Source organism: Melopsittacus undulatus, chromosome 4 (assembly GCF_012275295.1).
Source record: "Melopsittacus undulatus isolate bMelUnd1 chromosome 4, bMelUnd1.mat.Z, whole genome shotgun sequence".
NCBI lineage: Eukaryota > Metazoa > Chordata > Aves > Psittaciformes > Psittaculidae > Melopsittacus > Melopsittacus undulatus.
In genome coordinates, this window is record NC_047530.1 from 28,704,159 (window position 1) to 28,719,749 (window position 15,591).

The 15,591-nt window shown below is 37.5% G+C and overlaps 1 protein-coding gene across 3 annotated transcripts in view; it reads right to left on the reverse strand.

The window, feature by feature from the left end:
• Nucleotides 1–1,122: 1,122 nt before the first annotated feature.
• Nucleotides 1,123–15,591, reverse strand: part of SLC24A4 (solute carrier family 24 member 4) — a 95,376-nt gene continuing 80,907 nt past the window's right edge. The window contains exons 13-18 of one of the 3 annotated variants that reach the window (XM_031049370.2): nucleotides 13,969–14,135; nucleotides 11,903–12,017; nucleotides 9,843–9,955; nucleotides 9,153–9,218; nucleotides 8,544–8,598; nucleotides 7,332–7,418 (exon numbers count right to left, since the gene is read on the reverse strand). In XM_031049370.2, the coding sequence (XP_030905230.1) occupies nucleotides 8,593–8,598; nucleotides 9,153–9,218; nucleotides 9,843–9,955; nucleotides 11,903–12,017; nucleotides 13,969–14,135 (467 nt within the window). In that variant the 3' untranslated portion in view covers nucleotides 7,332–7,418; nucleotides 8,544–8,592. Of the gene's footprint in view, nucleotides 7,419–8,543; nucleotides 8,599–9,152; nucleotides 9,219–9,842; nucleotides 9,956–11,902; nucleotides 12,018–13,443; nucleotides 13,544–13,968; nucleotides 14,136–15,591 lie in introns of those variants that run through there. The other 2 variants (XM_005149512.3, XM_031049371.2) reach the window with 2 other exon arrangements.

The following is a 15,591-nucleotide window of genomic DNA, read 5'->3' on the forward strand; positions in this document are numbered from 1 at the left end:
GTGTCACTAATCTGTAGATTATGTGCTTTTTATAGAGCCTATTACATAACAGGTCATGATGGGTCATCATGTCAAATCTATGGGGATTAAAAGAAGGGGTACTTCCCACATTTAAAAGTTACTTCTATGTGTAAGAAGGAATCGTCTCCCTTTCCCGGCTTAGAAAAAAATAACATAGCATACACCAAAGAATGAGCCCTTATGCAAAAAGTCAAAGAATGCAGGATATCCCTTTCTCCACTTCACTAGGGCTCTTCATAGATGCACAAAAGCCACGGTGGCTAATGACAGGTTTATACAGCAACAAGGATTTTAAAAGCGTGCATTGTGGTTAATAAGGTCAATGTCTGTTTTAACTTGCATGTCCTAGTCACTGTCTAGGAGTATTCATGACAATGAAACTGTTAATACACCAGCACATTAGATGAAGTTAACTCTTAGCTTCTCTTTTCCCCAAGAACTGCATTAAAAAGTTTCTTGTCAGCCCTGAAGAGATTGTGCCAGAGACAATGCACATATACCAGAAACCATCACAGACCCTGAGATGGATTGCAGGGATGTTGAAAGCAGGCAATCAAGGGTAAGAGCGATTATTCCTTCTCTTCACAGTATCTCCAGAGCCCAGGTAAGCCTTCCAATGAAAGGAAGGTAGTGCCATGCAGCTATTAGACCTTGCTTCCATCTCGTCTAGTCAGTATCCAGTACTCAGCGTGAACCTGGCGAATGCAACTATACCATGGGACAAAGCAGCCAAAATGCTCTTGATCGAAGTGTTTCTGAGACTCCCACCATTGCTTCTGGATCACTGCCTCAGGATAGCAAACTGTCTCCTCAGCAAATCACATATTTCTAGTCCCAAAAGAGCAAATTGTGTTTTGGTATTGGTGCAAATCAGATGCGTACATTTAGCTCACCTCAAATAACGGCTTGATCCAGGTGATACTCCCTGGAAGAGATGACAATGTGGGCCTTCTGTTATTCTGTTCAGCAGGGTCCAGATTTCATGAAGAAAGTGCAGTCACATATCCTAACTGGGTCCTGAAATTTTAGATTTTCAACAACAAATACAAGAATTTTACATGCTATCATCTGAGGAAAAAAAACAACACCCAGCAAACACTCTAGTTGTTTAAATAATTTATTGATAGTGTATATATTTTTATATAGTGCATTATAATACTGACTGCTATAATCTTTTATAAATGCTGAATTAACTATTTTTTAAAATTTTCACAACAAAAATAATCAAATATCATGCCAACATTTTGTAACAAATTATCACATTAAATCCATTGGGATTTCATGACACATTTATCTGTACAAAGGACCCCATATCACAGAGCATTCACAGTGCATAAGGTCACTAGTCATTGAAAAAATAAATAACATGATAGATTTCTGTTATTTACAGCTTATAAACCCATCCCTTTCTGTTTTCAAAGTAAGCAGTTCTAGAAACTTTTACTAATATTTAAAGAGGTATTGCACCTCCTAAGGGTGCACTGCAAATTCCTGCGAGCATGAGACACAGGGAATTTTAAAAGGTTCTGAAGTTATTTCAGTGATCATAAATGATTTTGAATACTTTCTTGCAATGGAAGAGACAGTGGGAGTCAAATTCTACTCTCAGTTCAACTGATATGAATTTGTGCCAACTACAAGGACATAATGAGCACTGGCACCACTCCGAAGAACATGAAGGCAAGAATTTGGTCACAACTTTGCTGCCGAGTTTCAGCCATTTGAAATATAATTGCTGCTGGGGAAGCAGATTTACAAGTGTTCTTTGAACACAACTAGTATATGAATGAAGGCCATGATCTTGCTGTAAAAACACTCTGAAATGGAGAACTCAGCTGGTGTTAGTCCTTCTAGAGATTATACCTCTGATTTTGATATATTCCAATACCTTTAGACTTTTGTCACAATTCCATATTGCTGTAAATCAACTTCTATATTTGTTTTTCAAGTTTACAAAGATCATTTTGTTCATAAGATGACAATGATCGCTTAAATTCTTTGTGCAAGTAAAAAGGAAAAATAAATGGAATTAAATTCAAACTGGTAATTCTTGTGATAAAATATCCAAATGGCATTGGTTTCCCATAGTCATTAATTTCTTTCAGACAGTGCACTGTATGTCAGAAGTATAGTAGCAAGCAGAACAAGATGAGGTATAAATCACCACAATCACTACACATCTCAGCCTGTGAAGAAGGACTTCACATTTCAGGGCAGATATATAGGATTTCACAGCTTTCTTTGGGGAGAAAATATCAGGATCCCACACAGGGCAAAATGTGAGAAAAATATATGTTTGAGTTATTCAAAAGGAGGTTCTTAAACATGTACAAGGTAGGTCGGAAACTGGAATGCACATGTCAGTTGAACAACATTTTTCTCTTCAGCAGAACATTTATCAGTTGCATACAGACTTTTCAAAAGAGTTCAAGGGAATAATAAAAGGTTTGGTACAGAACTGCTGGAACTAAATGCTGTCATTTACCATGCTGTCGTCATATAAATCTCACCACCCAGCAAAATAAAAACTCTGGAGTTCAGACTCAAAGAAATAGAAAGCAAATTGTGCAGTAAATGCATGACCTGCAGAGATTTTTTTCTGAGTGCTTAAACACAAATAACTGAGAGATATGAGCCTTGTAGTGACAGAACATTATGCTCAAAGGTGATTCATTTTAATTAGGAAGATTCTTTGGTTTCACCTGGCTATCAGTGTTATTTTAGTGTCTGTTTCATATTATGTTAGGTCTGATCCTTCCTTGGCATGAATAATCAGGCAGTATTTACACAGCTTAAAGCATTCTACCAAAACTATCTAACTGTAGGGTGCAAATAAATGGTGTTATAATTGCAAGAAATCCAAGAAAGGAACACAGCAAAACTCATGAGGGATTTGTGCAACTAGAGCAAACACGTAATAGAAACAAGTGTGTGTAATTAAAGCACAGTCACAAAGGAAATAAAAGACTAAGATCTTCTCTATAATTGCTAAGGTGAAGACCTTTTCCACTTGTTTAGATGTTGACAGAATGTTTACAAGTATAATCTTAAACCATAAACTAATTATATGTTTCTTACAGCTGCAGCAAGCATATAAAAATAAAACAAATTTGGCACACCAATGACTGAGCCAGAGAAAGACAGCTGACTATGCCGTACCTGTTGGGAAGACTAAGGGTGTTCTTCCAGGCTAGACATCCGCCCAGAGAGCAAACCTCAGATAATGAAATAGTCATTAAGATAGCCATAACTGTAGCTTTTTAGATTTAGACATGTAGATCCTGAGACTGAAATCTTTACTCAGGCTATACTTTATAAAGCAGTACATTTGTTATGGAAAATGCATGCAATCGAACACTGCTGAACTGAACAGAAACACTCCCACTTGCTCAATACAGACAGGATTGCACCCTTGTGGGTCTACATGGAACTGGGCTACTCCAGTGGAACTGCACCAGAAGAGACCTGCTAAGGCTCTCTTTGGTTAGCTGTAATTCAGTTTTGATCCTGCTCCTACACCTGGGCAGGTGCACAGTTTGAAGTCTGAGACAAGGAACCAGCTCTCTTATTGACAAGAGTGGAAATCCAAAGCGGTATCAGTAGAGCAGAAGTCCACAGATTCTTTCCATTTCAGAAACAAAATCTTTAGACTACAAAACTAAGAAATATTTAAAGATTTAGATATGACAGAAAACCCAGAAACCCATGCTCCGCTGTCATCTTAGGGCACAATCCAGCAAGGCACTTAGATACATGTTTAGCTTTAAGCATGGAATCAATCCTACTGAAGTTAAGCTTTGCTGGATATGGGATATCTTTTTCTGAGTTGTATTACTTTTCAGTGTTAGTATGCTGGCAATTTCCAGATCACAGTGACAGTTTTCCCTCTCACATCCACCAGCAGCTTTCTTTTCACTCTTGAGCTGAACATTAACTTACACAACATTGTGACATACATTCCAAACTCAGCCAGCTAACTTTTGCAATGGTTAGCACAACAAAATGGCTACCAGATTTTACAGACACTATCTGAACAGCTGCATCACAGAACTGTACTAATTGCAGAGAGCCAAGTACAAATCACTCCTTTTCTTGACTGGAAAATAGCAAAATTTGTAGTGGTTTTTCTTGAGCAAATTTTTTCTTGTATAGATATGAAAGGCACTAGTCTGCTATTACTCAGCAACAGCCTCCTGAACTACTGGGTTTATCTGACATACAATTTGTCAATCAGCTGTTTCTTGGGCCATGCAGTTTATCTGCCTGGGCTGGTCTATAACTGCCATCTTTATTTATTTTAGCATATGGATAATGACTACACAGGGACTCTTTAAACTACTTCATACAATTATGTATCATCAAGGCCTTTATACAACATCTAATAATTCTTTGGCAAACAATACATCCCTGGTCAGGCAGTGGTGTCAGGGGAAAATCCAACTAATGTTAACATGGCATGATACCTGTCTCATAGCAGAAGATGCACATGAGACCACTTCATGAAACGCAGCATTTGAACTCAATATAAATTGTCTTGAAGTGGGTCTATGTTTTAGGGATGGCTGTAGATGACAGGAATAGCCATGTGATTTAAGGTCAGTATTACCTTCTGAGGCTGTTTCTTGTTACAACAGAATACACTGGTTTTCTAAAGCAGGTGATACTCAGCTTAGGCAGAATAATTCTAAATGTTGTCTAAAGGATTCATGGCATTAGCAAACACAATTTCATGGGTATTTGGCCTGGGGATCAGCTCCTCCTGAACAAATTGGTGCCCACAGTCTTCTAAAGTTGCCTGGCTCAGAAACAGGAAGGTACAGTACAATTTTCTAGATCTGGCACTGTAAACATCGGTGCCATCATTACTGTAAATACAGCTGATCATTAGGCATTCAAAACTAAATTTTGGGACTACCCTTCTGTTGTGTAAAGACATCTGAGCTGCCACTATTGTGCAGAGAGTAGCAAATGTTTGCTTGGAGATAGCTAGCTCTCCAAGGCCACTCAAGAGCAGAACATGGGAAAACAGCATTTACTCAGCCTCTTTGCTCCTTTCAGCTTCATATCTAAACCACCATCAGATTTTTCAGCAGGCAACTGTCCTGCTGAAAGATAGCAGGGAAGAGAATAAGAATAGAGAGGGATGCAGTGGCACAGCAGTATGCTGCACCTTCATAGCCTTTCTGCAAAGGAAGACTCAAAGGTGAACATGAATTCCATCTCCTCAGCTTTACACTGCAGCAAAAATATGTCTTGAATGCCTGGAAATGGGGTCACTGTCATACTTGAGATCAAATGTGTTTACTGCCATGCTTGCCTATTCAAGAAAGCATTTTAGTAATGCTGTATTTGTTGTCATCCTTAAGACTGACTAGTTTAACTACGTAACTACTTAACTAAGGTGAAAACCCCTAAAAGGACACTAATATCTTTGTGACAAAGTGTAAAGCAAATAAATATGTTGTTTTTTTCCTTTAGGATTACATTGAAAGGATCCAATTCATTTTAAAAAAATAAATAAAATCAACAGCAGAATACACTCTTTTAATTTGTACCAAAATAATTTTAAAATAGTCTTAATTGTAAACACATTGCCTGGTTTAAACAGTATTCTGCATGATAAACAATTATTTCTTATACATGTCAAAATAAGGAACTTTGAGAAAGTGCTTATTTGCTAAGATTTTATATTATGTTCTCATTGACCCAATGATGGGATTTTATACATAATCTTAAGTGGAAAATATTAATGTATTTAAAAATGCATCAACTGTTAATTGATAGATTTGTTTTGGTTTATAAACATTACAAAATTAAAAATCTATGTATAAAGTTAACTGTGCTTCTTTAGAAACTTTATGTGATAATTCACATACAGCTTTAAAACATTTTTAAAGTTTAGTAGCAATTTAAAATATGCTGTCTCAGTGATTTGCAATCATATGACTGCTACAATGGGGAATGTCACCCATCATTTTCAATACTCTGGGACATATCTTGCTGTCAATTATATCCAGAGTCATTCTTTAGATCAGATTTATGCTGGTGGCAAGGATATCTAAACCTGGCTTCTACTGGGGGTTAAAAAGCATATCATGCTTTAAAATTTGCATGCAATCAAAACAAAGACCATATTCTCTTGACAGACTTGCTTTTGTGTAGGAGTTTCTCATCTGCACTGTGCGGTGTCAGATGTTCATCTTCATTAAGCTTCTGGGAACAAGTGTAAAATGGAGAAGAATACACCAGCTTCTTGACTGATGAAATAAGCTTCTTCCACCAATCAAATTAAATCATAATCAGGGTGGGGTTTTTCTGACAGAAAGTCCGTATTATGTTCAGATATTACACTCAGCTGATAACAATCACTGATAGCTACTGAGCACCCAGTTATATTTTATTTGTTTAGTTTCTTCTAAACTTACACAATGAACTCACAAGGGCCAATGCAAAGTTCTTCTTGTGGTGTAATATTCCACAAATGTTCATTTACATTTATATATACAGCATTCCTCATTAATGGTGAAACATATTTTTCAAGTATGAATTTGTGCATGTAATGCTCTTCTTCAGTATGCAGATATTCTTTTAGTGTGCATCATCACAAGTGATACAACATAGAACCATTTCCTCTTCTTTCTCTGCCAAATTTTCATGTTCATTGAAAAGAGTGTTAAATATTCAACACTGTCATCCAAAACTGTCAGTGCAGTTTCTCTATAAGCAGAGCACCTGAAGGAGGAAATGATGTCCTCAACAGTGCATGCCATGATATGTGCCTTGGACTTTCTAGTCCTGTAGTTGAGATATTTTATCCGAGCCAAGAAAAGTTCTAAATTCATCTCTTATCCTTCCATGGAAAGTAAATGTCAAAACCAAAAGAATTGTAAAGTTTTTTTCTCCTGTCTGCCTGCTAACCATGGTGCTTGATTGTCTGCAAAAGGAGAATGAAAAGCACAACAGAATGTCCCAGGAATGGATCATTTTAGAGTTCTGCATAAGATCCACACAGCTTTATGACTGAGCAGCAATATCCAAAGAGAAGGAAAACGCTTTGGTTGCCTTGAGCTAGCATGTTAAAAGAAAGATATGCTTTCCTTCCAGACAGGTAAAAGTGCTTGATAGCTGATGAAGCAGGAATGACACTCAAATTACTGATGGAAAGAAGGTAAAAAGGTGAAATGCCTCCTGTCATTTACAGCCCATGTAATCAGAAGAACTTCAGTTTGTCTCCTTGTTGTAGTTTAAAGTTCTTCTCGGCACATAGGTAAGTTGACAAAGGTGAAGACATTAAACTCTATCAGTATAGAGAAACAAAGGAAAACAGCATAAAGAAACAACACGTAGATGCCCAATTTCCTGTCAAGTTTCCACTTATTTACATGGATTCCAAGCACCTGCAAGCAAAGAAAGTATTAGTTAATAAAGCCCCACAGGAGACTTTGGAAACAATCATTACAAGCTAAAAAATAGATTCTTTTGATTTGGATAAAAATATATTCTCAGTATTTTACAGAACAAAAAGACAACATATGTTTTTCTGCTCAAGAAAAGGAATGTAAAAACCCAAACTGAGAACTCTAGTCGGACTGTCAGTTTTTCTACTTTTACAAAATATTAAATGAACACATTTTAAGGCCGCTTCACACATTCTTTGTGTAACTGAGAAATAGTCTCCTAACTGCTCAGTCTGTGGTGCATTTTCAGCACATAGGGCACATTCTACGCAGGCAGCCCTTTCATTGATTCAGTATGAACTACAAGAATGCACCAAACGACATGAATGCCTCTCCCTGCAGTGTTCCCTTGCAGATCCTTTGTATCTCAGTAGTACACCAGCACCTAATGTTCATTCTCTCAAGGGCTTCAGAAGAGGTGCTTTCTTTGATGTCTTGCTGAGGTCTAGAACTAAGGGGAGTTACAAGTTAAAGGTAGCAAAGCAATGAAGTCCTCACGAAGGCATCTATTTTCAAGGGTGTTAAGTGCCTCTGAATTATCATTTGTTTTGCTCAAAACTCGCCACTGAGTTTTGCTGGGAGGGTCTGTGTGCATCAGGGCATCCAGCAGAACAAATGAGACAATAATAGATGCTTCAAACTCAGGTGATACGGCTTCTGCTATGAAAAGACTCTTTTCAGAAAAGCATGAACTGCTAGCATAGCAACACATCTGCGTCATCATCCCATTTTTTCCCAAGGTGCTGATTACCAATATGCATGCAGCATTAGCAGATACAAATATCTACAGAACACCTTTGTTGTTTCACAGGCACTGTGCAGTATAGCAGAACTGGGGATAAGAAAAGAACAGGCCCCCACAGCTGATGTACCAGATGCATTAGGAAGTTAGTGGCAGAGTGAACAGACCTCATCATTCTATCACTTAAGTTGTGCACAGATGACGTGGAGTTTTGTAAGACTTAGTCATGCAACAGCGTGAAATCTCCAGTGATGATCCCCATCTCTACAGAACCTCCACAGGCAATCAGTGAAAGACATTAGTATAAGTGGATATTTTTATACCTTTGGGATTTGATTCTTCCCACAGAAGGATCCCTGGGAGTCAGCAGGATCAGACCTTAAGTACCAGCAAAATTGACTTTTGAAACAGAATTATTGTTTCACCTTAACAAATCATGTGTTATAAAGTACGTGCCTTATACTGAGTGACATTTAGCATGCCTATTCTAAAGTCCTGTTCTGTGAAGCCCTAAGGTTCACAGTCCTCACAGTCTTCATTAAGGATTTTGGCTACAGCATATTATTAGTCCAGTCTGGTTCTGGAAATCAAGAGACAAGGGCAAAGAGTGATGAAACACACCTGGGTCTTGTCCCAACACAAAGTAGAGACTGGCCTGAGGTATGCAACAGGACACAGAAGCACAGAAGTATTACTGAATCCCACAGTTTCAACACTGCCACTGAAATCAATGGGACCAACACCAAATGTCAGATTTCAGTCCTCACGGAGGACAATGGTACCTCTTCAACTCATGGTATTGCTAGAAGAATGATACTTCACAAAAATCAATGCTTCAGGGATAATAACTATTTCCAATTTATCCTTCTATAACATGTAAATATCTAAGAAGTATTTTGCAATTGAAATATTGGAGACAGTCAAATACTTACAGTAAGTGCCACTGATCCTAGCAAAAGTGCAACTGAATAGACCAGTCCTTTGCTGTTTATCTTAACCTGTGGGAAATAGAACAGGCTTTTAAAATGCTCAGCATATAACTGTGCTTTGGAGATCAGAAATCAATGTATAGATTTATGATCCACCTTCTGTTTTGCATAGTGACTTAAACATTTTAAACTATGGAAATCCATAACAGATTTATCATAATGAAGAATGAGAAGATTAAGGAATCTAAAACAATGTATAAGTAATCCCACCTCCATTAAAAAAAAAATCAGCACTTATAAAAAATTTTATGTTAAAAGATTATCAGGAGAGACATATACGTTGTTATTCTCATCTTACAGTCAAAAATACTAAGGTACAGGGAGGCAGAAGTGCTTGAAGCTGTGTAGTGAAAAAATGACAGTGCATGAACCATGGTACTATTTTTCTGCTATATAGTATAATGTGCTCCAGTTGACAAACTGGGAATTAACTGCAGCTTGTTGAAGGAGTATTTCTTCCTTAACTCCTGGTTCCTCCACAAAGAATGACAGCTTATTTAGGAACCAAGAACATGCTCAGCAGGTGGTTGTCTGGCTGTAAGAGTTTTTTTTAAATTTTATTTGCGTGCTTTCTTTTTAGGACTTTTTTTTAAGACATAAAAAAAAAATTAAAGATTTGCCAAGTATACATACCGTTGATCCACAATCAATTGCCATGGTCTGCAAACCCCATGGAACGCCAAGTCCAACCAGAATATCAAAGACATTGCTCCCTACTGTGTTGGATACTGCCATGTCACCAAGGCCTGCAGAGAAAAAAACAACTTTGGTAAAAACAAAGTATAGGACTGTGTACTAGAGGAAACTAAAGGGGAATTATTTGCATTGGTCCAAGCCCCCTTGGACTGGCCAGAGTACCTGGGGTAGGGAGACAACTTCCATAATCTCTGCACAGCTTCTGAAAGAAGTATGCAAAAACTGCTCACTCTAACTACATCCTCCTTGTGTTTTGGATACCACACACCTAGTGAACCAGAGTTTAAAGCCAGCTAAAAAAAACAAAAATTAAAAAAGGTCTTGTTCTAGGTAGCTTGCAACCACAGGGAACTTGGAGATTATGTACTGATTTAGTATATGGATATGTGGCCTTTATCTCATGTGAATGATGCAACGTGATCCTGAAAAGCACTCAATCAGATGGTAGTCAGACATTAAGCACTTCCCTGGGGCTTAACCAGCCATGATTTCACTTCAGGAACAATAAAAAGCTACAGAAAAGTGGGGGAAAAAATAAATTAGTGAATAGTGGTCAAGTCCAGAGGCATTACTCAAAATTTACTCCCAGTGTTCATCATTGGCTGTCATCTCATTCTGCACCAGTGTCAATGGATGTGAGGAGGGCAGAACTCTTCTCTGCCCTTGTTAATTTCTCTTAGGCACAGAGTGGAGACAGACACTATCACAGCAAGTACTATATCCTCCTACAGGAAGCTGCTGACAGGAAGGTTATGCTTTGGATCCATATTATGGTGTGTTCATCTCTAGTTTTGAGATATTTGTCTTCAATCTCTCAGCAAACATCTCTCTTGAACACAAGTAATGCAAAGTCCCTGTATTGTCTTAAAGAGAACATGGCTGCTTTTTGCCAAGGTAGTGCTTCTTCACTTTCTGAGGAAAGAATCCCTACACTAGTTTTGCCTAATACTATAGAACAACTAATCTAAAGAAGCAGTCTGTTAATTTAAAAATGTAACATTTTTCCTTCTGCTTCTGCAAAAATATGTTCACTTTAATACTACATCTGGAAAACTAATTTAGTAGGATAGTGGTTCCATAAGAATACTTCTTTGTGCTACTTTTTTGTGAGATTTTAACCTGGAAAATTAGGTATTTAAAATACAGAATTCTTTTCAAATCAGGCAACATTTAACAGCACTACTCCTATCTCAAGCTACAAAGGTGTGGCTTTAGGTACTCAGTTTGTCACTTTAGAACGTTTCTTGTCTGCCCAATGCTGTGTGCTGGAAATCTCACGATCTGGAGAGAAAAAAAAAAGACTAAGGAAATTGAAATAGTGGAAAGAATACAGTTAGGGCCTTTCCTTATTCTACTGCAGGACAGGAGATCACACTGTCAGGCTTAATGTTTTTCTCAAGTAAAAAAGGATCTGCAAATAACCTTATTCAAAACTTAATGATGCATGAGGAAACCTTCGGCAAGGTCAATTGCAAAGCTGATGAGGACATAGATGACATTTAGCTAAAACCTTTTTCAACTACTTGTATGTTCCAATGAGAAAGAGGTTTGCAAATGGATGAGAAGCATGTCTGAAGCAACATCACTTCTGCCAGATCCTCTTAAATTAATTCACTTCCCTGGGTTTGAGAAGTCTTCTAGAAAGTTTTACACATTCAAGTGCAAGTCAGCACGTATTATTCAATGTTGTTTCTAATAGCTGATATGCCTGTTTTGTCTATTATTTTTATCTTTTTACTGACTGACACATACCATGCATGGGATATCTGAGTTTTGAATGACCTTCTAGAACGCTAAGGTGTGCCTAGTCCCAGTAAGCAAAAGATAACAAGACAGGGATTATTTTTTTGGTTCACATTATAGGCCAAAACACTTTGCTAATTATCAAGGCCCTGAAACAGTAAAAATAAAAAACAGCATTGAGAAATTGTGTGTACAGAGGAAGCAAATCACAGAGCATGCATGTAAGATTACAGTTATGCTACAACAGACAGTACCTTGTCTTGCTACTATTAAGCTGGCCATACAGTCTGGGACACTTGTTCCTGCAGCTAGGAAAGTAATGCCCATGATCACATCTGGTATCCCAAGGGTGTATCCAATCACAGTCACCTGAACAGTAAGAAAAAGAGATTAACCTATCGTATTTGGACAATATCATCATTCCAATACAGTTGTGGCATACTTTTTAACTTTGAATTCTGGTGTGGACCCTAACAGGATTAGACTCAGGATACTTACCCACTTCTGCAAATTAAATAATTATGGAATAACCAGGAAAAGCACACTGAAAATGAAAAGTATGTTGGGTCATATTATTCAATATTTTATGAGCAAACGAAAAAGCTCCATTTTGTGTACTTCTAATGGGACATACTGATCTTTTAAAGGAGGTTCTATTTTCTCAAAATGACTTCAACCAATTTATCTTGTGATACAGGGGCAGGGATATAAAGAACTTATTTTATCCCAAAACACAAAGAAGGAACCAGTTTCTTGCATGACTTCTGATAAAATCCCAAAGTGAGCAAGTCTGGTTATATTGTTCCCTGAGAGTCCAGATGCAGCTTTAAAAGAGCTTAAGGAATAGCTGAAGCTTGTAGCAGAGTTCTTGAAAAAGACAGGGAATTGTGTTTAGCTGGAACACCTGAAGAAGGCTGAAAAAGCATTAAGAAAAAAGGCAAAACAGGCAGCTGAAAAGGAAAGAGCCTTGTGAGAATGAGAAGACTGAATAAGGGACAGCCAGCTGCTTCCTTGCTGAGACTGCTGAGTGGAACTCTTTAAGGCTCTGTTAGTTTGCCATTCTCTTACATGAGGAAAACTGAACCCTTCACCAAAGAAAAGGAGTATTTTAGGAATGTTCTCACAAATCTTATTCTCAGGAGCAAGCTGTAACTCAGAAATAGGAGTGGGCATGATTCCCCTGCTGCAAGTTGCAATGGGTATTGAGGTCTGGTTGCTACTTAAAATAAGCTGTGCTGCAGCCTTCATAAGCATCTCTCTCATTTGTGAAGGGGACCTCTAAACTGGAGCCAAGATGAAGAGGATGGCCCTGCAAAGGATATATGGTATGAAACAAAAGTGTGGCTCTGGCACAATTATGCCAGGCACAATGAGGCCTGGCATATGACTTTCTCTAACAATCTATGTTAAGAGAAAAGAAGATTAATTTACAATGCAAAACTTGCATAGAAAGTAAGTCTTCCATGAGAGGAAACATAAATATGAAGCAGTCTGCAAATGAAGGTAGAGATGTTCTCCACCCAAAAATGATTCTGCAGTTAAGAAGCTCAGGAACTAAAACTCTTCCATATGCATGACTAGAAGAGTATGTGTGCATGCGTGCGTGTATATACATACATATGATTGGGTGTATGTATAGGAGACTGTATTTTCTGATATGAAACCAGAGAAAGGTTTCTTTATTTTCATTTTAAAAGAAAATGGGAATATAAATTCTTCAGCAACACATCTGACCAATCTTCCAGTTATAGGTGTATGCAACTTTTGCTTTTCCATCTTCTAGAGCAGAAAATGGTAACTTCCTATACTTCAAAGGTGTATCTATTTTTTTCCATCACAGAAACTATTTGAGGAGATTTCCTATTCATTCCTCTTCTCTGAATGAAAATGGAAACCTGAGAAACAAAGAGGGTAAGGTAAACAAAAACCCCAAAACCAAACTTATTCAAATCTTCAAGTAAATGTGCTCCTGAACTGACAAAAATTTACAGGTCTACACCTCATACACTGACAAATTTCTAATGGAGTCTCAAGCTACTGAGAGTTAAACATTTTCATTTAAACCCCCTTTTACTAGTAAGATGTGGATATCCACATTCTCTTGAAAATCATGCTGGCACCTTTCTGTACTGTAATGGGCCAATTACTTGTGCAGAATAGAACAGCAGAAAGCTAGAATTATAGTAAGTACAGTATGAGCTGAAGACACTGCACTACAATTACCTGCCTTTCTTTTAAAATAAATACACAAAAAAAAGCTATAACCGATTTCAAGATGCACATTTCACTCAGTATGGGAAATCCTGCTGTATGCACTTACCATCCACACCATAAAGTATGAGAACACGGCGATCCAGAGAGTAGACAAGATGAACGTCAACATAAAATAACTCTCCCAGCGTGGTTTGCTGCAGTTTGGAATGGTGCAAAAGAGCACAAATATCAACGGCCATGTCACAATCCATTTAACTTTGTTCATTTTTCCATCTGTAGGACAAAGAAAGAACTAGTTTAGCTTTCCCATCATTATCCCACACCCAATTACACTTCTCTGAACACAGCAGATGATCCTAGAAGGCTGTTTACAACTGTGCATGTCAGCTCGTTTTCCAGTATATCTTTCGTCTGTACTTGGTCTTGTCACTCTCAGCCAAGCTCTGCATGCACATCCAGAATCTTACAGTTAAGCCCAACAAGGTCTATGTAAATTCATGACAGAATTACAATGATTTAAAAGCATTAAAAAATTATTTAAAAGCATTGGATGATTTGAAACCCAAAATTAAGTCAGGTTTGTTGCTCTTTTAAATACCCATATTATTATTAGCTCAACAACAACAATAACCCAACAAAACCCCCACAACAACAATAAACCAAAACTTAACTCCCTCCCTCCAAAGGCAACAAAACCCCCCACCTCCCTCACCTTTTAAAAAGGAAGATGGAAATCTTATCATGAAAATAACCTGTATCTTCCATGCAACAACAGAAAACACTCACAGAAAACAGAAGCATAGACCCAGCCTATGAATACAACAAACTTGTTTTACAGGCCTCACTGTGATCACTTGTGCAGTACTTTAAACTGGTACTTAGGACATCTACACTTGCTAAGTCTCTCCAGTTGCACATAGCCCCACTTTGAGATGGTCTCTTATCCTCTATGAAAGGAAACGAAAGATATGACTTCCTTTGTAAATCAGCTGGTGAGAAATATCAGAGAACTGTCATTACTGAAGACAAGTATACTCCTTGCTTTAAAAAAAAAAAAAAGCAAAGTATTGTAAATGTGCAGATAAATCTCAATACATAAAAGAGAACTATTTTATAATTGGGCCATAAATAGACAGTGCACTTACATTTATATGTTTCAACAGGTATCCTGCAAGTAAGATAACAAATTTATCAGGCTAAACCAGAGTATCACAGCCAATAGCACGGTAGTTTTTGTTTGGAGGTTTTTTTATATTATTTTAGAATTATGCTAGTAAGGATCTCCACTGATAATGATGTGCATGCAATTAATAAAATATGCCATTTTGAATAAAATGTTGATCGCATTGAAGAAAATTAGCAGGTACATCTTCTAGTGAAGTCATTTAGCTAAAGGGCAGGTAATAATCAGTGACAGCTCCTGCCAGTTTCAACAGGAATTTTCTTTCAGCAGAGATCTTGGGATTTAGGATTTGGTTAACAGAAGATTTTGTCAGTGAATTTAATTCGATTTAAATCTGTTCTCTGGACCAGTGTGCACCAGATGCAATAAAATGAAATATGAAAACGTTTAAAAATTAGTAATATTTTTGTGATTTATGAAGTTCCTCACTAGTCTAACATAAGTTGGTGAGTCTAAAAGCAAGTCTTTATCCTTCACTTCGGTATGCTAGCACTAAATTGTCTTGCTTAAGCTATGTATCAGCTTCTTAACTTGAGATTTCCTTGT